Source organism: Protobothrops mucrosquamatus, unplaced genomic scaffold, assembly GCF_001527695.2.
Source record: "Protobothrops mucrosquamatus isolate PMUCROS unplaced genomic scaffold, P.Mucros_1.0 scaffold19, whole genome shotgun sequence".
In the NCBI taxonomy this organism is placed as follows: Eukaryota; Metazoa; Chordata; class Lepidosauria; order Squamata; family Viperidae; genus Protobothrops; species Protobothrops mucrosquamatus.
In genome coordinates this window covers 454367-477590 of record NW_015386404.1, presented here as the reverse complement: position 1 = coordinate 477590, position 23224 = coordinate 454367, and the positions used below count along the sequence as shown (strand labels likewise).

The window sequence follows — 23224 nt, the reverse complement described above, 5'->3', positions numbered from 1 at the left end:
TTTTCCGCTATGCATATATTTCTAAGCATTTCCCTCCCACCTTTCTTTGGGGTCATGGTTCACATCTTCCAATCAACTTGGAAGATGTGATTTACTTCCGGTTTCTTTTCCCCTTCTGCCTGGTTTAACTATAAAAATGCCAGACAGCTCTGCATGTTGTCAAAGCAAGAATATACAGTATTTGCAGCGTTGACAACTAGCTCATCTAAAACCACCTATTGCCGTTCAAGGAATCTTTTAAGCTAGATAAGATATCCTTGATTGTCAATTTTACTATGAGCACACTGGCCCACATTAAAAATGAAATTTTGTTGCCTGCTCTCAAAAAAAAGTATATATCTACCCATAAACACACATAACACACACACATATATATATACATGCTACTATATGCATACATACATACGTACACACACACACGCGCGCATATTGTATATACCTATGCCGATACATATATATCAATATAAATATTAATCACTGTCCATTTTAAACTCATAGCAGAAAGAGGAAACTTGAGCGTTCACAAGGTTGATGCTCTATGGAACAAAACTATGACTGAATCTGGATGTTCTGCTTCAGATACCAAAACTACACATTCATCATACTTTTCTGGAAATAAATCTAATGATAGACAGATCAATATAAATTGGGCCGCTTTCAGTGTCCAAGTTGGAAAGATATTCTTGACTGCTGAGGCTTTGAGGTTTCATTAAAAAAAAAAGGTCTCTATCTTCTAGCTTTTGAATGCATTTTCTCCTCATGGTCATAACTTTTACTGTACATTTCCCAATACAATTACTGCATTTTTTTTACTATAAACTTTGCAATGCTATGTGTATACCGTTTACAAGTAGGACACCTATTTCAGGGCATGTTCTAACACAACCACAGAATTTCATCACAATGGAAAGAGAAGGCGGTATATCTACCCTCTAAAATTTTCAGACAAGCAAGAATCTAGCCAAAAGTTTCCTGATTATTTGTTGAAAATGTTAGCTTGTATTTGATACTCACATATTCTATCTCTTCTTCCTTCCTTCCTTCCTTCCTTCCTTCCTTCCTTCCTTCCTTCCTTCCATTTCCTTCCTTCCTTCTTCCCTCCCTCCCTTCGTTCCATTTTCTTCCTTCCTCCCTTTTCCTTCCTTCCTTCCTTCCTTCCTTCCTTCCTTCCTTCCTTCCTCCCTCCCTTTTCCTTCCTCCCTCCCACCATTTCCTTCCTTCCTTCCTTCCTTCCTCCCTCCCTCCCTCCCTCCCTCCCACCATTTCCTTCCTTCCTTCCGTCTTTTTTTTCCTGGAGAAAGTGGCTTATGAGAATAAATAAACAGCCAATGTGTAGAGGTGTACTTTCCTTTCTCACTTACAATGAACGTGTGTTTCAGGTGTATCTCTGGAAGGATGTAGGAAGATTGGCCTCTTCACGGATCACTGCCATGTTGTGGCCAAGGGGCTTGCAGCTCAATGAAGCTATGAGCTAAGCCGTGCAGGGCCACCCAAGATGGACAGGCCATAGTGGAGAGTTCTGACAAAATGGGGCCCACTGGAGAAGGAAATGGCAACCCACTCCAGCCTCCTTGCCAAGAACACCCAATGGACACCCCAAAAGTTAAAAGACATGACGCCCAAAGATTAGCCCATCAGGGCAGAAGGTGTCTAACAACCCTGGGAGACAGGGGAGGTGGGGGGGGTTGTGGGCTATGATCTATTCGGTTGTGATGAGTCGGACAAGACTTAGTGACTGAGCAACAAGAAGAAGGAAGGCTGGTCTTTGACCTAAGATGGGTGACCATCTTTTTGGAGAAGGAAAAAACATTTTTTTAAAAGAAAAGATCACCTCAGGCTCTATAAAGGCACCACAACATCACCCAACTAAGCACAATCAAAATGTTTTGATCTGACTCAAATCCTGTTTGGAGAAGGGAATTAGCTCTCAAAGGATTGACAATTTTGGCAATGACCATTTGTAACGGTATGTGGGAATGACCTTAAGAGGCAAGGACATGGTCCATAGCTGCATTACAGACAAAGAAAGAAATTCAAAGAAGCCTCCCTAACTTCTCAGGCTGTAAAAGAGACGGGGGAATATTTGAACAATCAGATTAGCAAGATTCTGTTAAGATAGTCTTACAAAAAAGTAGAACAAACTCATCTGGTCATATTTCCTGTCTGCTCTGCCTGGAAGGGCTGAACCACTTCCGTGGCTCAAGATTTTATATATCGCCACAATATAAAGATGTTGAGACTCTGGAAAGAGTGCAGAGAAGAGCAACAGAGATCCCTGGAGATTTTCAAGAAGAGACTGGACAGCCATTTGTCTGGAATGGTACAGGGTCTCCTGCTTGAGCAAGGGGTTGGACTAGAAGACCCCCAAGGTCCCTTCCAATTCTGTTGTTCTGCAAAGACAGCTGCCAAACAGGCTTTGCAGGACCCAGTACAACTTAGGGATACAGGTTGACTTGCCCTGCCTTAAACCCAAATTCACTGATCATCCGGCGGAGACTCAAACGTGTCCTTACCTTTTTGCAAAGAACCATCTGGTGATCAAAAAGGAAGAAGACGCGCTGCTGACTTCGTCCGTAAGGCTGATATATCCACGACATTTCTCCCGTGTAGATCAACTCAGAGCTGCGGTCCAAGATGTCCTCTCCCTGAAATGAAAGGAGAACTTAATCACCCCTCAGGATAAGGATTGTCCCCCATTTGATTTTGCTTTGCTTTTTGTAAAAAATAAGAAATCAGATGGGCCGGAAACATAACACCAGAGCAAAGAGATTTGCAGATTCTTACATTTAGGTTAGCTTTATTTCAGAACTGGCTTCTCTTTCCTAGCTATGTAAGCCATGTTTTCTATAGTAGATTAGAAAGTTAAAGGTACTCAGCAATTAAGCTCAATTCTTGATGAAGGCACCCATGCAAATAAGTCATTTTATTTTGTTTTCTGAGCCTATCTATGATGCTATATATTTTCTATCCTGCTCTGTGGAGTAGAGAGTTGGTCTCTGACAGAAGGCCACCTGAAGAGACTAGAAGCATTTGAAATGTGGATTGACAGGCGGCTGTTACGTATAAGCTAGGTTGACAAGATCAGAAATGAGGAGGTGATCAGCCGCCTGGGAAAGCCCAGGGAAATCATCAAAACAATTAAAAAATGAAAATTAGAATATTTTGGACATGTGATGCGATACCCAGAAAAATACGGCATACTCCATTTAATCCTCCAGGGAAAGATGGAAGGCCAACGAGGTCCAGGCAGAAGAAGAACATCGTGGCTTCAAAATCTAAAGGATTAGTTTGGACAAAACTCAGCAGCACTTTTTCGTGCGGCTGCTGATAAAAACAGGATCGCCAACATGATCGCCAACATCCGATAATGGATATGGCACAAGAAGAAGAAGAAGATCTATGATGCTCTAATCATAGTTGACTTTGTATAGCATGAAATAAATTGAGGTTGATTCTTCATTCAATTTCCCACTAGAATTCCCAGGTATTTCCCTTTCCCAAATCCTAACCAGGTTTGGCTTATGAGATCAGCCAAGGTTAGCAAGGTGCTGCTGCTTGCTAAGGATACCTTCACCTCCACAAACACTTTCTTGTTTGAAATTCTGAACCGTGCAATTGCTCTCCTCTGTGAATTGTGTCCATGCACCTGTCACTTCAAAGCTTTCTTTACTCACCCCTATTTTTCTTGCTATCCTGTATTTCCTTCCCATAAAAGAAGCCACACTGTACAAAACGTGGGCTGTCTTCTTTTTCAAGTTTTGCTCTCCATAATGACAAATCCAAAAGTGTTGTAGCACCTGGAACATTCTCAAGGGTCATTTTGCAAGGGTCATTCTGAGTTGAACCTTTGCAGTCCTTGTGCGTCCAATCCAGGTAGCCCTCGACTTACAACAGTTAATTCGGTGACAGTACAAAGTTACAACGGCACTGGAAAAAAAGGGGGCTTGTGACCTTTTTTTGCGCGCTTACAATCTTTGCGGCTTCCCTGTGGCCACGTGATCAAAATTCGAATGCTTGAGAATTGGCTCACATTTATGACGATTGCAGCGTCCCGGCATCACGTGATTTTTCTGACAAGCAAAGTCACTGGGGAAGCCAGATTCACTCAACAACCACGTTACCAATTTAACAACTTCAGTGGTTCACTTAACAAATGTGATGAGAAAGGTCGTAAAATGGGGCAAAATTCACTTAACAAATGTCTCGCTTAGCCAACAGAAATCTTGGGCTCCAATGTGGCCGTCAGTCAAGAACTAACTGTAATGCACCCCAAAGTTTCCTCATTTGCCCTGGTGCCATTCAGAAGACCTTGCGCGGTATCTTGAGATGTTTGGGAAAAGACGCCATCTGCATTTATGTAACTGAAGTGGGAAAGGGGGCGGATGTTAAAGATTGGAGCAGGCTCCGTTTCTATGGGAGATTTTCAATTCTGAACCTCTAAATCAGAGGTCCCCAACCTTTTGGGCACCAGGGACTGGTTCCATGGAGAGAGGTTTTTCCACGAACCGGAGAGTGCGTGATTTTATGTGTTGCCTGCATCCCACGGATGGGGCTTTGCTTGTCTGTGCGGACCGGTTGCTGGCATGCCGCGGCCTGGTACCGGTCCACGGACTGGGGGTTGGGGACCCCTGCTCTAAATATTCTGTAATTCTTCTACTATCCTCCATCAATAAGCTGCCTTTTGACTTTTCCATTTTCTCCTTTACATTATGAAAAAAGTTCCCTTGAAAAGCTCACAGCAGAATTTGGTTTAAGAGCCTTTGACTCAGCTGTAATTTTCACAACCCCCCCCCCCCCACACACACTTTTAGTTTCAAAAGAGAGGCTCCTCCAGGGAGCAGGGGTCTTAATGCATTCATGGGTCATTGAGGTTGCGTTATTGTAGAAAATAAAGGGGGGAAAAGTGCTAAAAATAGAATATTGGCTGTGATGCTCCAGGAACAGTAAGCAAGAAAGAAAGCCTTAGGGTATAAAAATCCCCTTGATATACCTCCGCTGGATTAACGGCACCCCCTTAGACCTATCAGCATTTGGCAAAAGCCATTGTAGTATCATGCATGTCATGAGAAATTATGTCATGTTGTATTATTTCTGCAATGACACAATGCACATCATGTCACTTGCCTCCCGCAGATGCCCATAAATAAAGGATTACAAGGCTATGTAATTGCATATAATACATACATACTCCTTTCTTCCTGATGTTGCTGTCACCTGGCAATGCTATCACCACCCCTGTCTTCAGGTCCTTCGTCTACCTGGTTGATTGGGCAGTATCTGCCTGTCTGTCTGGATCTGGAAATCTCATAAGATCTTATTTTGCACAACCTTCTTTAGGGTCTCCCATCCAGACCCGGAGAGAGTCTAGCTATACACTGTGTAGATGTTCCTGTCCCCAATGCTAGCTCATTGGTTGTGCCATCCATTGTCTGCCTGCATCTTACACCCTGCCACTATGTGTTGGATTGTTTCTTTGCAAAGTCTGCACCTCAGGTCCTATCTAGGGTGGTAGACCTCTCCTTCGAAAGACACACATACACAGAGTACATAGATACTCCCAGAAACATTCTCCAATGAAGCAGATAGGACACTGATGACATTGAGCTTATGCTGTAAATCAAGATATGTGTGTTCACTGTACTGAATTTTTAGAGCAGACATGCAGAATGATTGGATTGGTGCCATTTATACTAAACTAGCTTAAAATCAGTTTGGTTCAGTGTTTAGGGGAGGGGAGCTGTACTTTATTATCTTAATAAATTGTTTTAATCAAGCCATCGTAGGAAGTCATAATAATATTGATCTGTTTTGGGTATAACCTTTTCCATGATTATAGCGATTATGAAAGTATAATCCCATTATAGGATTTGGCAAACCATAGGAACTCAGCCATCAATGAAACCAAACCTGATTATGGTCACTGTGCTGTGGTAACCTGACCACCATATTGTCTAACTTGACCCAATCTGTGACCCTGAGGATACTAGGGTGGAAAGTGACAGAGTTAATATTCGTCAGATGGACAGCATATACATTTAATAAATAAAAATAAAACCATCTAGTGAGCTGATGTCTAGTAAGGATCATTCAAACCACGGCTCTAACACATTTATCAAATTCAGATAGCAGCTGCTAGATGGTCTTCTACTTTATGAGGAGTCGTAGACATAGTTACGGTAACCCTTCCGAGGATGGAATAAGGGAGCCTTCATAAAGCTGATTAAGTTGCCGAGACAACTCTACTTAAAGTGATCTGTCCAAGGTGCTGAAAAGATCTGTCATAACTCTCTAGTCCAGGGATGTCAAACTCAATTTCATTGAGGGCCGCATCAGCATTGCAGTTGCCCTCAGGGGGGCAGGTGGGTGTGGCCAGGCTGGGTGTGGCCTACTGGGTGGGCGTGGATGGAGTGGGTGTGGCCTACTGGGTGGGCATGGCCAGATCTACACCATTCACATCAAGGGGGCCTGGGCAGGAGTGGGACAGATCTGAGGGTCTCTGGCAGAAGGGGGTGGGACTGGGGCAAGTGCCAAGGCATGGTCCATTGGAGGAGCCTCACTGTTCCTCTCAGGCCATGTGGAGGGGGGCTGGATGGTGGTGCGGGCTGCCCGGAGCCCTGGACAGCAGAGGTCAAATGCCCAGCCTGGCCCCCGAGCACCCGCGGCACCAAGCCCAGCCCCACTTCCCCAAGTGGTCGCCCAGCTGCACTTACCTCCTCCTCAAGGCTGCTGATGCTGTGCTTGCTCTCCTTAGCCAGGTTGTTCATGATGGGTACGAGGGCAAAGTCAGAGGGAGGCCCATTCCCTCTCCATGGGAGGAGACCCGGCTTTGTATTCAAAGCTTCCTTAGCAATAGGATGGGAGACCCCCAAGATAGGCCAGGAGGAGGGGGCAAGGGGATGGTGAAAGGGCAGCAGGGCAGGACTAAGGCAGGAGTTCCCTAAGACCCTCCCTCTCCTTCTTTCCTTCCTTCCTTCCTAAGTACAGAGTGGTGGGAAAATATTTGAGATGAGGGAGAAAAACAGGCAAGAAACGCAGCTGGGAAGATGTCACCCTTCGGGAGAAATGAAGAAATGCACCATTGCCTGGAAGTGGCCAGCACATGGCCCTCACCTACTTCACATATCTGACTTGGTGGGCTCTGGGGGAGGGGATGCCATGAGCAGCGTGAGAGTCAACATTAGCTGCTCAATGCCACCCAGCCCCCAGCCTGCCCGGTTTCGGCAGACAGCAGGGCGCTCTCCTCACAGCGCCAAGAGCTGAGCCAGGTGGCACGAATCTGATGAGAAGTGCAATGCTGCCTAGCCCCCAGCCTGCCCAGTTTCAGCAGGCAGCAAAGTGCAAAGCTGGCGAGCTTCACACCACCCGGCTCAACCTCTCGGGGCTGTGAGAGCACCCCACTGCCTGCTGAAACCCCTCCCCCAGAGCCCATCAAGCCAGATATGTGAAGTAGGCGAGGACCATTTGCTGGCCACTTCCAGGCGATGGTGCATTTCTTCATTCCTCACAAAGGGTGACACCTCCCCAGCATGCACCCAGGGGACGGGGCCGACGTGGCAGGGGCTGGTTCCTCGCTGTTTCCAGACGGCCTTGTGGAGCTAAGACTGAGTGCATTTCAGCATAGATGGCCACCACAAAATTGTACATTGGCTCCCGGCTGGCCTGGGCCAGGGCCAAGGCAGCGGAGGCCGTTCCCTCACTGTTTCCAGGATGGCTTCGCGGGCCGCATGAAACCACTTCGTGGGCCGCATCCGGCCCCCGGGCCTTGTGTTTGACATGTCTGTTCTAGTCTCTTATAATTGGATCTGACTTTGTCTTTTCAGTTCCATCATATCCTTTGAGCTGACGTAAGATAGGAATCAAATTCACACCCAGAGGTGGCTTATTTGACTTTCAAGACAGACTGTATCACAAAGCCACCTTTCCAAAGCAAGGCAACCACACACCGATCATGTGAATTAAAGGCAGGTCTTAAAGAAGGGGACAATCCAGTCCACACAGCTTTGTTTTTCAGTCTCTTTTAAACAAGGAGACTCATGCAGTGTCTAAGAAGCTACAGATAAGCAGAGTTCATTTAAGGACAAACAGAAGGCAGAAGAACCTGGACTGTCCATTTATTTAAAGACACTTAGAGAACCATTCATCTTATGTGCCATAACTCTGGGCAGCTCACAGTAGCAGTGATAAGAACATTAAAGACAAAGCTAATGGAAAACAATATTCCTAAATAAATAAAAACAAAAACAAGCAGCTCCTAGGGTCTAAATTAACATTCTCCAATAGATAACAAACCCATTTTTGAGTGAATTTTAGAGTATTATTGTTGTATAGAGGTCAGAATAGTTTACTTAGTTATATTTTTAATTATTAAAGTGATGTTATTATTATTGTCTTTAATAACTGTATATTTGTCTAAAAAAGAGTTAAAGGAGGTTACAGATATGTTATCTTAATAGTTGATTAATGTTAGTTAGAGTATGATTATTTTATTGTCAACCCTGTGATTGGCTCTGGGAAGTGAAGGGGGAGTGGAAGGGTGGGTTTGGGGAAGGGGGGGATTTATATTGTAAAATTTTATAAAATTTTCAATAAAAAATAAAATAATAAAAAAAAAACCCAGTCACTGAGCTCCAGCCTTACCTAATTCCAGTGCCTATGGGTTGGATAGCAGCCAGCACAACACAAACAGCAGCAAACTGAGGGGCACTCCACACTGCACAAGCTGCTGCCTTCTGGACCAATTATAATTTCTGGATGGTCTTCAAGGTCAGCCCCAGGTAGAGCATACTTCAGTAATCCAACCAGGAAGTCATCAAGGCATGAGTGATAATGAACAAGGCTTCCCTAATCCAGAAATGGGAACAACTGGTGCACAAGATGGATCCGTGTAAAGGTCCACCTACCAGTAGCTAGGATTGCTACCTGCTCCTTCAGCAAGAGTAGCGAATCCACGAGGACTCTAAATTGCATGCCAGCTCTGTTGAGGGGAGTGCTCTTCCCTTGAGAGTCAAATATGACATCTCAGGATCAAGGGAGGCCCAAAACCCTGAGTCAATCCATAAACTAGCATTGAGTTGGAGCCAATTCCTCCCCATATCCACTAGACACTGGTCAACATCTGAACAACAATGCCTGCCTGAGCAGGGATGGAGATGTGTAACTGTGCATCATCAAGATGCTGGTGGTGCTTTATCCCATCACCCAGAACTTTCAGACAGACGTTAAAGAAGACCAATGAGAAACCCAAATACTGAGGCACCCCACACAAGAAAGGACTAAGGTTGGACCTCTCCTCTTCTCCCACACTAACGTTCACCAGAATTCACCACGAAAGAAGGAGGAGAAACCCCCCCACTGCAAAACAGTGTCCTCCACTCTCAGTCCTGAAGGTGCTCCAGAAGAATCCCTGGTCCCTTGGAACCAAAAGTTGCCAAGAGATTCAAGAGGGCAGGGCAGTTGTGCCATCCCCGTCCAGAGTCCATCTCCAAGAACAACCAATTTAGAAGCAAGCTGCCCAAAAAATCCCCAGCACTTTCTCTCCTTGACCCAGATATCACACGCTATGTAAAATCTCCTTATTTCCCAAGGGAAGCAGCATTTAGAAAAGTCCTGGATTCTTTCCGTGCCACCATAAAGGAAACCTGAGACTGCTAGAGTGACGGTGACGCAGTTAAAGATTATTATTAGTGGCAGTGAATGGCAAAATCCCACTGACTCCACAGCAGTGATGAATATGCAAATCTCCACATCTAAGAATAACTTTCCCCAATGCAGTGCAAGTAGATGTGTGTGTGTGTGTGTGTGTGTGTGTGTGTGTGTGTGTGTGTGTGTGGCCCTCAGGGACAACTGCTAGAGAGATACAAGAATGCAAAAAAGAAAATGATATAATCTTGACTTCAGGCATTTCACTGTGACGGAGGGAGAATGAGGCATATCTGCAGTGGCTGGTAAACAAGGGTCCAATGCTGTGGGGTCCTGAGTGCTCTCTGAGCTTCGTTGTTTTCTTGCAGATATTTCATTACCAAACTAAGGAACATCATCAGTGTTGGAAGGAAGTGGAGTCATTTTATATGCTAGTGGCTTGCCCTGTTAAACTAACCATTTATCTTAGGCCAATGAATCGCCTGTGGCTTTTAAACAGGTGTCTCTAAATCTTGCATAGTTTCAGGTGGATCTCCCCTGTCCTAAGAGCAAATCTCACCCTCCTTGAAGCAATCTCTCCCTTGGACATTAAAGAAGAGATTTGGAGATCAAGATCAAAGAGGCTCTGAAGAACAAAAACTTTGGTGAAGGCAACTGTCCACCATCAAGCTCCTAGTGCAGTGTTTCTCAACCTTGACAATTTTAAGGCATGTGGACTTCAACTCCCAGAATTCCACAGCCAGCATTGCTGGCTGTGGAATTCTGGGAGTTGAAGTCCACATGCCTTAAAATTGTCAAGGTTGAGAAACACTGTCCTAGTGGGACCAAATGATCACAAACCATCCACTCAAGACATACACCATGGTGGTGCTAATCCAATTTAACTATGGTACCCTGCGGATAATAAATTCTTATTTGCTCCCAATGAGACAGAAAGCCCAGATCAGAGCCTTGTGGACTGAACAGGAAACATCTGCTACTGATCTAACGTTGATGAAGCCAAACGCCTCTGTAGTCCTGGGAAGGGACTTCAATGCTAGATTGGGCCTTAACAACCACATCCTCTACACAACGCCCAAATATCTCCCTCCCAGCTCAGAAGACAATGGATGTCTTCTCACCTGTTGCTCAGAGCATCAGAATCAAACTTTGTAGGCTTCCGGTGGCTCAGTCTTTAAGCTAAACCTCCACCTACTCAATGGACCTCTTGAAAGTGACCATCCAATAGGATGAATGCAATTGACAATACAATTGTTGACAGTGGGAATGACTAATCAATAGAACAGCTTGACTCCTGGAGTTGTGGATACACAACTGGCGAACCTTTTAGAGACCAAGTGCCCAAACTGCACCGAGTGATGGCGAACCTTTTAGAGACCAAGTGCCCAAACTGCAACCCAAAACCCACTTATGCATCGTTGAGTGCCGGGTGGGTGTGGCCCATTGGCTGGGTGTGGCCAATTGGATGGGCATGCCCCATTGGGTGGGCATGGCCCATTGGCTGGGTGTGGCTGTGGTGGTAACGGCAGACTGGGTGGGACTAAAATGTTCAATCAATCAATTCCAACTTTGCAAGATCTTTTTTTTTCCTCCGAGAACTTGAAGTTGACTGATTGAACCTTTTTTTTTTTGTACACAGCAGCGGAGGCCTAAAGCGAAAAGGTTTTATAAAACCCAGCTGAAGGCCTAGGACTGGGGCGACGGCGCGCATGTCCACAGAGAGGGCTCTGAATGCCGCCTCTAGCACCCATGCCATAGGTTCGCCACCACTGGGATAGTCCATCGCTGGAGGTGTTCAAGGTTGTCCATGTCAGATGCAAAGGACCAAGTCCACATGTGAATTAAACCAATTTATTGCTAAAAACCTATGCACAGGAATCTTCTCAACCTATGGTCAGCACCTGCTTGGAGCTAGGTAAAGGTCAATGGAATTCAAGGGGAAGGTGGTCTTAGTCCACTTGTGGCTATGTAGGGATTCTAGGCTGATCTCTCTTTTAACTCTGCCCCCAGGCTCTACCACCTTCCCTTACACTCTGAGACAGTAGAAGGGCTTCTGCCTTGAACAGGAGATTGGACTAGAAGACCTTCCAGCTCTATGTTTCTATGACTATACAATCATCTCTAGAGGCCTTCCTCCTCATCAAAAACCCCTCACTTTTCTTGCAGGATTTAGGCCATGGGAATAAGCCTTCCTCACCCCTACAGCCTCAGATAATGATCCAGATGAGTGACAAGTGAAGAACTCCGCAAGACTGCACTCTCCAAATAAGTGTCACGGATGACCAAGTTCCTTGTGCACAAAACACCTGCAAAACTGCTGTTCCTCCTCCCCAGAGGGACCAGGTTGCTTGGAATCAGGCAGCCTGGCTTTGGGTTGTATTATTCTGTAAAGCAAATGTTTTCCATCACTACAGCTCTTGTGCGCTAATGAGCGGTTGATTACTTGATTAACCTTCTAGGTGACAGGAAGAACAGAATGAAAAGAAGAGGGACAGAGCAACCCTTCTCTTTTTCATTCTGCTTCTGGCAGTAGGTTGGGGAGGGGTAGCAAGGCTGTTTTCCCCCACCCCTCCTTTCCCCACCACCCCAGGTGGTCCTATCTCCCCACTCTGCTTCAGCATTGAAAAAAAGGGAGGCTGGCTACCTGTATCACACTTTTATTCACGCTGACCTCTGGATTTGATAATGCAGCATTGCTCACTCGTATGTTACATAATTAAGAGCACAGAGGTTTTCACTAGAAGCGTCACAAATAACTGGAAGGAGCAGGAGACAGAAGCGATTTAAAGGGACAGCACAAATTAAATTTCTGTACAGTTAGTCATTTTCCTAGAATTTGATAATGCCGGGACGTGCCAAAAAACCACTTAGAGAATGAGAATATAGAAATGAATTAGGATGTAATACAGAGCGGTCATGTCATACTAATTAGATGTGCTAATCAGAAGAAAGGAACAATGGCCAGCGGAAAGACACCTCAGTGGCTTTTTTTTACCAATTCTGAGGATAAGAAGTGGCTAGAAAAATAAGCTTGTAACCTATTTTGGGGTTTCTTTGAGACAAGCCAATTCATCAAGGGAAGTGTCCAAATCAGTGCTTCGCCACTTTGGCAACCTTAAGATATGTGGAGCTGCACTTCCAGAATGCTGGCAGGGTAGCACATAGAAGTTGCCAACATTGAGAAAGGCTGGTCTAGATGGGAAGACATACATCTGCATTACCAGAGGGATAGAGTCAAGGTCATGAAGCTTTAGTATTGCTTTATAATGCCTTGACAAGACTACACCTGGAATTTTGCATCCAGTGTTGGTCACCGTGATATAAAAAAGATTTTGAGACTCTAGGTAGAGTGCTGAGAAGAGCAATAAAGATGATTAGGGGACCGGAGGTTAACATATACGAAGAATGGTTGCAGGAATTGGATGTGTCTAGTCTAATGAAAAGAAGGAACAGAGGTGACATGATAGCAGGGTTCCAATATTTGAGGGGCTGCCACAAAGAAGAAGGGGTTAAATTTGTCTCTAGGTTGCTTCTCTCCTTGATTAGTTTCCATCCACGGTTTCTTGTCCTGCCTTCAGGAGCTTTGGAAAATAGGTGAACCCCCTTATCTTTGTGGCAGCCCCTCAAATATCGGAAGACTGCTATCATGTCAAACTAAGCCTAACCTAAAGTATGGTGAAAGCAACAGAATTGAGGGCACAGGGTGGTGCAAAGGGGTGTGTGTACGATATGTTGTGTGTTTGTTTTGCATTCCAGAAGGACGATTTTATCAAACCTCATTATCCCATTTCTAGAAAAATCTCTCCACCGAGAATATGAAGTCAAGCACACATAAACAACATCTGCCAAAGAGCTGTAAGGTTATTATAGTTGTATCTGATACGTACAGACCCAAATATAACAATTACAGGTAAACAGCATGGATCTTTCTTGCCAAATCCTAATTGCGATGAAATAATTTGCTTTGTTCAGGAGGGTGGTTTTCTTTTTTTTTTTTTTTCCAGAAATTCATTTCTCATTTTAAGAGGTTGCAATAACAGCTGAGAATTGCTTGGTCCCAAGGAATAAATTCCACTGCCTTTGTTGGGAATAGTTCCAATCAAACCTACCAGCAATTGTGCTGCATTTCTCAGGGTTTCTATCACTTTGTTGTTGTATGTATGTACCCTGTGAACTTACGCACCGGAGACAAAGTCCTTGTGTGTCCAATCATACTTGGCCAATAAAAAATTCCAATCAATTCAATTTAGTTTTTGTTTTGAACCTGAATGTCTTTCTTTCAAGCCCCTTCTTCCTTTTGCTGCCTCGGTCACTGTTAAAAGCTCAACTTGTCAGATACAAGTCAGAGCTGGTCTTGCATTCCTGTCTATTCCAAACCTTATCTGGATATCCCAGCTGCATTTGTATTTTTTAAAGCCTGGCCTTCAAATTTCAATCTTCAAACCCTAAGAATAACGGGACCATCTTGAACGTCCAGGCTCCATACTGGAGTTGACAAACAGTGGGTAAAAGTCTTTTTTCTGACTTCATATTTTGAATATATTCACAGTCATAGAGCTATGAGTTTCAGTGGATATAACTGGGTTACGGTAACCCCAGAATTTGTCCAGATATGGATTATATGAAGAGTCAGCCATACAATGGTCTGGAATGGAAGTCAGAGATAAAAATAGGGGAAACTGGCTTTTGATTAAGGGGGAGGAGGGAATGACTTCCATTCCTGTGTTTTGTTTTGTTTTTCAGTTTACTCTATGAAAAATCTGTCTTTGCCCCGAAGGGTTACGGCAGGGGTAGGCAACCTTGGCTCTTTTATGACTCGTGGACTTCAACTCCCAGAATTCCTGAGCCAGCATGGCTAGCTCAGGAATTCTGGAAGTTGAAGTCCACGAGTCATAAAAGAGCCAAGGTTGCCTAGCCCTGGCTTAGGGTTATCCTGCTACTGAGCAAACAGGATATGATATGATATCAATGGTCTGTAAAAACATAATTCTAAGGAGATTCTGGATATATATTTATTTTATTTATTTATTTTTATTTATTTATATTTATATTTATATCCCGCCCTTCTCCTTACGGACTCAGGGCGGCTAACAACCAGATAAAAATACTAACTATCAAACTACAGATTAAAAATTTAATTAAAAGGCAAATATTAATAATTGGTCTAATTAAAATTATTTTAAAACCCCCTCTAAAAATTTCCCCTAGACCAGTCCCGCAAGCTGGAATAACCATGTCTTAAGGGCGCGGCGGAAGGAAGGGAGATCAGGGATCACCCTGATCTCTGGGGGTAGTTCATTCCAGAGGGTGGGAGCTCCCACAGAGAAGGCCCTCCCCCTTGGGGTCGCCAGCCAGCACTGTCTGGCCGACGGTACCCTGAGGAGACCCACTCTGTGGGAGCGTACAGGTCGATGGGGGGTAATCTGCGGCAGGAGGCGGTCTCGAAGATATCCAGGTCCGATGCCATGGAGCGCTTTAAAGATGATGGTCAGCACCTTGAAGCGCACCCGGAAGGCCACCGGCAGCCAATGCAGCTCGCGCAGTAGCGGTGTTACATGGGAGCGACGAGTCCCTCCCAACACCGCCCGCGCGGCTGCATTTTGGACTAGCTGGAGCCTCCGGGTGCTCCTCAAGGGGAGCCCCATGTAGAGAGCATTGCAGTAGTCCAGGCGGGAGGTGACAAGGGCATGAGTGACTGTGCGCAAGGCATCCCGGTCTAGAAAAGGTCGCAACTGGTGAATCAGGCGTACCTGATAGAACGCCCCCCTGGTCATATATGTTATATATGTTATACAGGAAGGTATATCAGGATAGTAGATGCTTCCATATGGAAACCCCAACACAATGTGATAGAATGTATTGAGGAGGTGGATCCCCAGGAGGCAAGGGGTTCATTTCAGAGGAGTAAGATGCATTTCAGCCCAGAGATCATGTATGTGAGAAAGAGGATGCAGATAGCTCCTTCCTAATAGTTCCCAGAGTATACTGTAGATGTAGGAAGTAGAGCCTTCGGTCTGGCAACATTTTGTCTATGAGTCTGACACAATAAAGAACTCAGCTTGGAAGAAATGTTCTTGGTTTTGAGGCTGACACATGCTGACTGTGGAATTCTGGGAGCTGAAGTCCACAAATGGTGGCTGAGGGATTCTGGGAGCTGAAGTCCATAAATGTTGTGATGGAATGTAGTGATGAGATGGATTCCCAGGAGAAAGGGGATTTATTCCAGAGGAGTAAGAGAACAACTCAGCCCAGAGATCATGTGTGAGAGAAAGTGGGTGAAGACAGGCCCTCCATAATAGCTCCCAGAGTATGTTGTAGATGCAGATAGTAGAGTACTTGGTCTAGCAAGGTTTTGTCTATGAGTCCAAAACAATAAAGAGCTTGGAAGAACTGCCATGTGCCACTCCTGGTGTGGGGCCCCCCACACACAATTCCACTGCAATGAGTCAACCTCACTGCTTGGATTGCCTGAATCCATTTTCAAGGCAGTTGCTCTCAGTTGGTCTACACCAGGGGTAGGCAACCTTGGCTCCTTTATGACTCATGGACTTCAACTCCCAGGAATACACTATGCTGACTCAGGAATTCTGGGAGTTGAAGTCCATGAGTCATAAAAGAGCCAAGGTTGCCTACCCCTGGTCTAACCCAACTGAAAAATTACTTATTGCCACTCACAACTGAACATTCCTTGCAAGGTACAATGTTCAGCCAACCATAGCCTAAAATTCCAAGGCCAAAATTATATTGAACTATTCCTGTTTCAGTGGAGAATTCGGGTTAATCTCCTTATCCCCACTCATTTCCATAATGCAGCTGCTTCTTTTTCTCCCAGAGGCTGCTTCGATGGGTAGTTTTGAATTGTTAAATAAGGCAGGAGAAGTGGGGGGGGACACATTCTGCATAGTTGGATGGGCGCCATAGCTCTAACAACCAGCCTCTCACGGTATTAATGATGACGGGACCAAAATAGTTATCGATCCCGCACAAAGGTCAAGTTGCAACTCTCCATCTTCTCATGAATACTAAGTACCTCGGGTGCTATTCTTTTCTTAACCTAAGATGACATACACTTGAGAGGTTTTTCTATTGTATTATTTAAAAAAAAAAGATGTTGAGACTCAGAAAAGAATGCAGAGAAGAGGAAGGATGACAATCAGGGGCCTGGAGGCTAAAACATATGAAGAACGGTTGCAGGAATTGGTTGTGTCTAGACTAGAAAAAAAAAAAAAGAAGGACTGGGGTGACAGGATAGAAATGTTCCAATATTTGAGGCGCTCCCACAAAGAGGAAGGAGGTCAACCTATTCTCCAAAGCACCTAAGGACAGGATAAGAAGCAGAGGATGGAAACTAATCAAGGAGAAAAGCAACCTAGAACTAAGGAGGAAATTCCTGACAGAGAGGACAATTAACCAGTAGAGCAACTTGCCTCCAGAGGTTGTGGGTGCTCCATCACTGAAGGCTTTTGAGAAGAGACTGGACAGCCCCTTGTCCAGAATGGCATAGGGTCTCCTGCTTGAGCAGGGGGTTGGACTAGAAGATCTCCAAGGTCCCTTCCAACTCTGTTACTCTGTTGTGTTCTTAAGGGGTATCTTACATTGGTTCCCTGCAAACAGCAGAAGGACGCTAATGTATGCCTGATTATCTTCTGTTTCATGTGCTATTCCTTTAAAGAAGTAATAATCCATAATTAATTTGGTATAACTAGTCCTGTCCTTCTCCGTTTGTTCTCAAGTTATATTTCCATATATCGTGCTTCAATGAACATCAAAGAGCCAACAAGGCTCTAAGAAAAACAACAAACCAAGGCACTGAATTAATCTCCATTAAGAAAGGAATTCCTTATTTGCATTAATACATGCAAAGGAGTAAGGAAAGAACAGAAAGGAAAGAGAATTAATCATGTTTCCCCCCTCTTGATGACGACCTGACGACCCCCTGATGACCCCCTCCATTTCAGTTTCTCCCATCAATCATATCTCTTAATTTAAATTAAATAACTAATAACCAATTAGATGGCCATGCACAGCTAACAAATATCCAGATAAAATATTTATTTCACAATAGTTTTAATTCTGGGTAGAAATTGAACAACAAAGCTATTCTTTTGAAATAAGGACTATCTGAAAGAAAACGTTAGAGAATAAGATTTCACCTTTTTTTTAAAAAAAAACACTATTTCAAGAATGCATATAGTAAAAAAGATGTTTAGCATAAGAATATTCTACAATTGGGGAGAGAAGGTGTATTATCTCAGGTTCCTGGCTCATTGAAGCCTGACAAATATGTGATATTATGTAGTTATTAGAAATATAACAAGAAATAAAACAGAGGCCATTTCATCTCTTTGAAATGGGATAGCTGATTTTGCCTGACTATAGCATAGCTCTGATATATTCATTAAGCCACTTACTAAGTAAGCAGTGGGTACCACAAGGTTCCGTCTTAGGCCCAGTTCTCTTCCATATCTTCATAAATGACTTAGAATGAAGGAATAGAAGAGGAACTCATCAATTTTGCAGATGATATTAAGCTGGCAGGGAACAGACAACACCCCAGAAGACAAGCTTCTGTCTTCTGGATCCAAAAAAATCTTGACAGACTTGAACAATGGGCCCTATCCAACAACATGAAATTTAATGTGGAGAAAAGCAAGGTTTTACACCTAGGCAGGAAAACCCAAAGGCACAAGTACAGACTAGGCGAAACCTGGCTCAAAAACAGTAACTACGAGAGGGACCTTGGCGTCCCAGTGGACGATCACTTAAACATGAGCCAGTCATATGCGGAAGCAGCCAAAAAAGCTAATACAATCCTTGGTCGTATAAATAGAGGCATAGAATCAAAATCACGTGAAGTATTAGTACCGCTTTATAAAGCCTTAGTAAGGCTACACCTGGAATGCTGCATCCAGTTTTGGTCACCACATTACAAAAAAGATGTTGAGACTTTGGCAAAAGTGCAAAGAAGAGCAACTAACTGTTTTAATCAGAGAAAAAAAATATGGTATATCCAATTTTGTTTCTACTTGGAAATTACTTCTGTACTTTGTGCTTAAGATAGAAAAAAATGAAATTTTGACTTCGGCTTTTGCTGATTAAACTAGCTTGCTATTACAGAAATACTAGTAGTTGTTATGTAAAAAGTTGAGGCTGTAATTTTATTTTGTATTTTACTGCACTGAAAAATATTGGAAGTCAATGCTTTTTTTGGCCTTGTCTCTTACCTCTTCCTTCCTTCCTTCCTTCCTTCCTTCCTTCCTTCCTTCCTTCCTTCCTTCCTTCCTTCCTTCCTTCCTTTCTCTTTTCCCACTTTCTCAATATTTTTATTTTCATTTGTATTTTATATTCTTAATAAATACTTTGTGTATGGTTCACAAGAGGCAAGTATACTTCAAACACTAGAAATGTGTCTGGAAATTGTTCAGCTAATTACTTGGCTAAAACAGAATCACATTAGCAGATATATTTAAAAAAATATATAGAGAAATTGCCCACAATAGGTGTATCCACAGAAAAGCATGGAGATCACATCTCGGCATGTTAGTAGGCCAAGATAGGATTTGTGTTCTAAGTTATAAATGGCTAATTGTCTTAACTGCAATGAGAGGACAGTAATATAGAAATGGAGTTAATTAATCACTATGGTGATCAATACATCAGTGGTTCAAGTCACATGTCCACAATTGTAGCAATAGCAATAGCACTTATACTGCTTCACAGTGCTTTACTGCCCCTCTCTAAGTGGTTTACAGAGTCAGTATATTTGCCCCCAACAATCTGGGTCCTCATTTTACCAACATTGGAAGGGTGGAAGGCTGAGTCAACCTTGAGCTGGTCAGGATCGAACTCCTGGAAGTGAGCAGTGAGTTAGCCTGTAGTACTGCATTCTAACCATTGTGCCACCACAGCGTTCTTCATGGCTTGAGTTACATATAATATTATGCCATCAACTGTGGTACACAAACCTCATAAAAGAAGAACGGACAGAAAAACGGAGCAGAGATGGCAAAAATTAACTGTTTTAATCAGAGAAAAAATATATCCAATTTTGTTTCTACTTGGAAATCACTTCTGTACTTTGTGCTTAAGATAGAAAAAAAATGAAATTTTGACTTTGGCTTTTGCTGATTAAACTAGCTTGCTATTACAGAAATACTAGTAGTTACGTAAAAAGTTGAGGCTGTAATTTTATTTTGTATTTAATGCAGTGAAAAATATTGGAAGTCAATGCTTTTTTTGGCCTTCTCTCTCCTTCCTTCCTTCCTTCCTTCCTTCCTTCCTTCCTTCCTTCCTTCCTTCCTTCCTTTTTCTTTCTCTTTTCCCACTTTCTCAATATTTTTATTTTCATTTGTATTTTATATTCTTAACAACAACAACAACAACAACAACAACAACAATAATAGTCCCAGTATTAATAGGTGCCTATTAAACAACTGGAGCACCACTTGAACACCACTGGCATTGACAAAATCATCGCCCGTCAATTGCAAAAGTCAGTTTCAAATTCGCCATTAGTCAATTGCAAAAGGCGGCCTTACTAGGAACTGCCTCCATCCTGCGACGATATCTGTAATAACATCAAACATCCACATCTGCCTATCCCAGGTCCTGGGTAAGGACTTGATAGGTAGACAAAATGCCAAATCCAGTCTGAACATCTGGCTGACTGTGCAATGATCAATAATAATGATAATGATAATGATAATAATAATAGTCCCAGTATCAATAGGTGCCTATTAAACAACTGGAGCATCACTTGAACACCACTGGCATTGACAAAATCATCACCCGTCAATTGCAAAAGGCAGCTTGAGTCAGAACAGCTTACATCCTGCGATGAGACCTTCAACACCATCAAACAAGAACATCTGCCTATCCCGGGTCCTTGGGAAGGACTCGATAGGTGGACCAAAAATGCCAAATCCAGTCTAAACATCTGGCTGACTGTGCAATGTACCATAATACAGGTAGTCCTTGATTTACAATCACACTGAGCCCAAAATTTGTGTTGCTTAAGCGAGACATTTGTTAAGTGAGTTTTGCCCCATTTTACAACCTTTCTTGCCACCGTTATTAAACAAATCACGGCAAATTAGTTACGTTTGTTAAGTGAATCTGGTTAACCCATTGACTTTGCTTGTCAGAAGATCACAAAAGGTGATCACATGATCCCAGGACACTGCAACCGTCATAAATCTGAGTTAGTTGCCAAGCGTCCGAATTTTGATCACGGGGATGATGTAATGATCGTAAGCGTGAAAAACGGTCATAAGTCACTTTTTTCAGTAATGTTATAACTTTCAACAGTCACTAAATGAACTGTTGTAAGTCAAGGACTACCTGTAATAATAATAAAAACCATGGTGCACAAGCCACAAAGACGGGCTTCTGAAAAGATGCTCTCAACAAAACCAAACAAGGACCAAATAAATCTCCAGGGTCCAATTCTTAGCCTCTCTCCCTAAGAAAGGGTTATTAATAGCTTTATGACTAAGACAGCTGACCAGAAGAGACACCTTCTCAGTTCAGCTGACTTCGTGGGAGTGTTGTAGGAATAAAAGGAGGAGGCGGAGGCGATCTCTCCTGTACAGCATTTGATTCCCAGGAAAAGGAAGCCTACGGCAGTTTAGATAAATACGTGCGAAATTCAAGGAAGGAAACAGGACAAAAAAAAAAAATCCTAAGAGGTTTTAACTGTACTAGCTGTAACTAACCAAAGATGACGCTGATCCACCGTCAAGGGCACTGCAGGAATTTCACAGGCATCTGCCCAAGTTAACTTAATCACAGTGGACTCAACGGGGAAGGGAGGCCTTGAGCTAAAGAAAACCCTGAATTTCCTAATGAGCAATGCCTCCCCCGCCCCAAAACAAAATGTCTACAATGCAAACATCAAAGCAACAGGACTTGGAGATGGTGGGAAAGGCATTCCCTAATGAAAATGTAGGGCATAAATTGCCTCTGGAAATAACCACATAAATCCCCAGCGATCAGCTGTCAGGGAGTAAATGCCCGATCTAGTCTGAAGTCTTGCACTGAGCCATAGATAGAAGCCAAATATTGGAAGGAGGGCCCACCTACCTCCCAATCCAGGACGGACGCCTGCCACTGAGCGATCTTGTCTATGTTCTCCAGTCTCCTCTTCCGCTCGTTGATCTGCTGGGTCACGTTCCTCATGACAGCAAGCGCAGCGGCCACGTACCGGTAATCACTGGGCAGAAAAAGGGGTGGGGGAACAGCCTGTAAAATTACAGCAGCCATATAACAGTGGTGGATGTCACCTGGGAACATGACGAAATGTGCATGGAAGATTGGATCAAACAATTTAAGCCTAAGAGAGCCATTCTGGTAGACAGTGGTTCTTTGGTGTCTCCCAAAGATGTTTAGCTATGTAACCCTTCAACTATAAAATTAAATCTGATACAATAAGAATTATCAGGGGGCTGTAGCCTAATGGAACGGCTTGCCTTTAGAAGTTGTGGGTGCTCCATCACTGGAAGCTTTCAAAAAGAGACTGGACAACCATTTATCTGAAATGGTCTAGGTTCTCCTGCTCAAGCAGGGGGTTGGACTAGAAGATTTCCAAGATCCCTTCCAACTCCATTATTCTATGTTCTACTCTTTGTTTCATGAGAAGCTTGCACATGTTCCTTGATCTATGGCCTGTTCGTCATCCAATATGATTGGCAAATTTTCTTCACGTGGAAGTATGGACCCCTGAATTTCATCTGAGAACTTTCTCACCAGAGCCAGTAAAGGCTGGACACTACAACAGTTTGTCTTGCCGAAGAATCCTTAGCTATAGCTTCTTGAATAAACCATGCAATGGTGGCTAGGTGAGGTAGCAAATTAGCCAAGGGTCCTGAGGAACGTTCAGACAGACTCCAAACTCAATTCAGATGGGCTATAACAAGCTCCTTTATGGTTGTGAAATTATATTAGAATTATTCTACAAGTTTTTCAGCACTCCTGCTTTAATCAGATGACATTTGATGAATTTCTTCAAAAGAAAAGAAAAAAATATGACCTTCTCACAAGTGTAAGCGTAGTATTATTTTGTCTCAAAATCATCAAGAATCTGCACACACATGTCTGATCTTTAATTATGCAATCCCTTCTCTAGGGGGATATACTCCTATTGCCCTAAGCCAGGGGTAGGCAATCTCGGCTCTTTTATGACTCATGGACTTCAACTCCCAGAATTCCTGAGTCAGCATGACTCAGGAATTCTGGGAGTTGAAGTCCATGAATTCTGGGAGTTGAAGTCCATGTGTCATAAAAGAGCTGAGGTTGCCTACCGCTGCCCTAAGCCTTTTCATATCAGGAAGTGTTGACAGCCAGGGAGTCTACAAGAGAGATGGCAAGCCATGTCATAAACACACACAGACCCTAAACAGCAGCAGCATCCATTGCAACCTAAAACACAAAACCTCAAAAAGTCCACCAGGAGAAACGCTAAAGGAATTCTCACGCATCCTGAGAATAAGGCAATGAACACCAATAGCCAGAGAAATCTTGGAGTCCTAGTGGACAATCACTTAAATATGAGCCAGCAGTGTGCTGCAGCTGCCAAAAAAGCCAACAT

The 23224-nt window shown here is 43.5% G+C and overlaps 1 protein-coding gene across 2 annotated transcripts in view; it reads right to left on the bottom strand.

Moving 5' to 3' along the window:
• ARHGEF9 (Cdc42 guanine nucleotide exchange factor 9) overlaps window positions 1-23224 on the bottom strand; it is a 96684-nt gene that overhangs the window by 25110 nt on the left and 48350 nt on the right. The window contains exons 5-6 of one of the 2 annotated variants that reach the window (XM_015810775.2): window positions 21721-21850; window positions 2514-2645 (exon numbers count right to left, since the gene is read on the bottom strand). In XM_015810775.2, coding sequence (XP_015666261.2) covers window positions 2514-2645; window positions 21721-21850 — 262 coding nt within the window. The remainder of the gene's footprint in view (window positions 1-2513; window positions 2646-21720; window positions 21851-23224) is intronic. The other variant, XM_029283107.1, reaches the window with a different exon arrangement.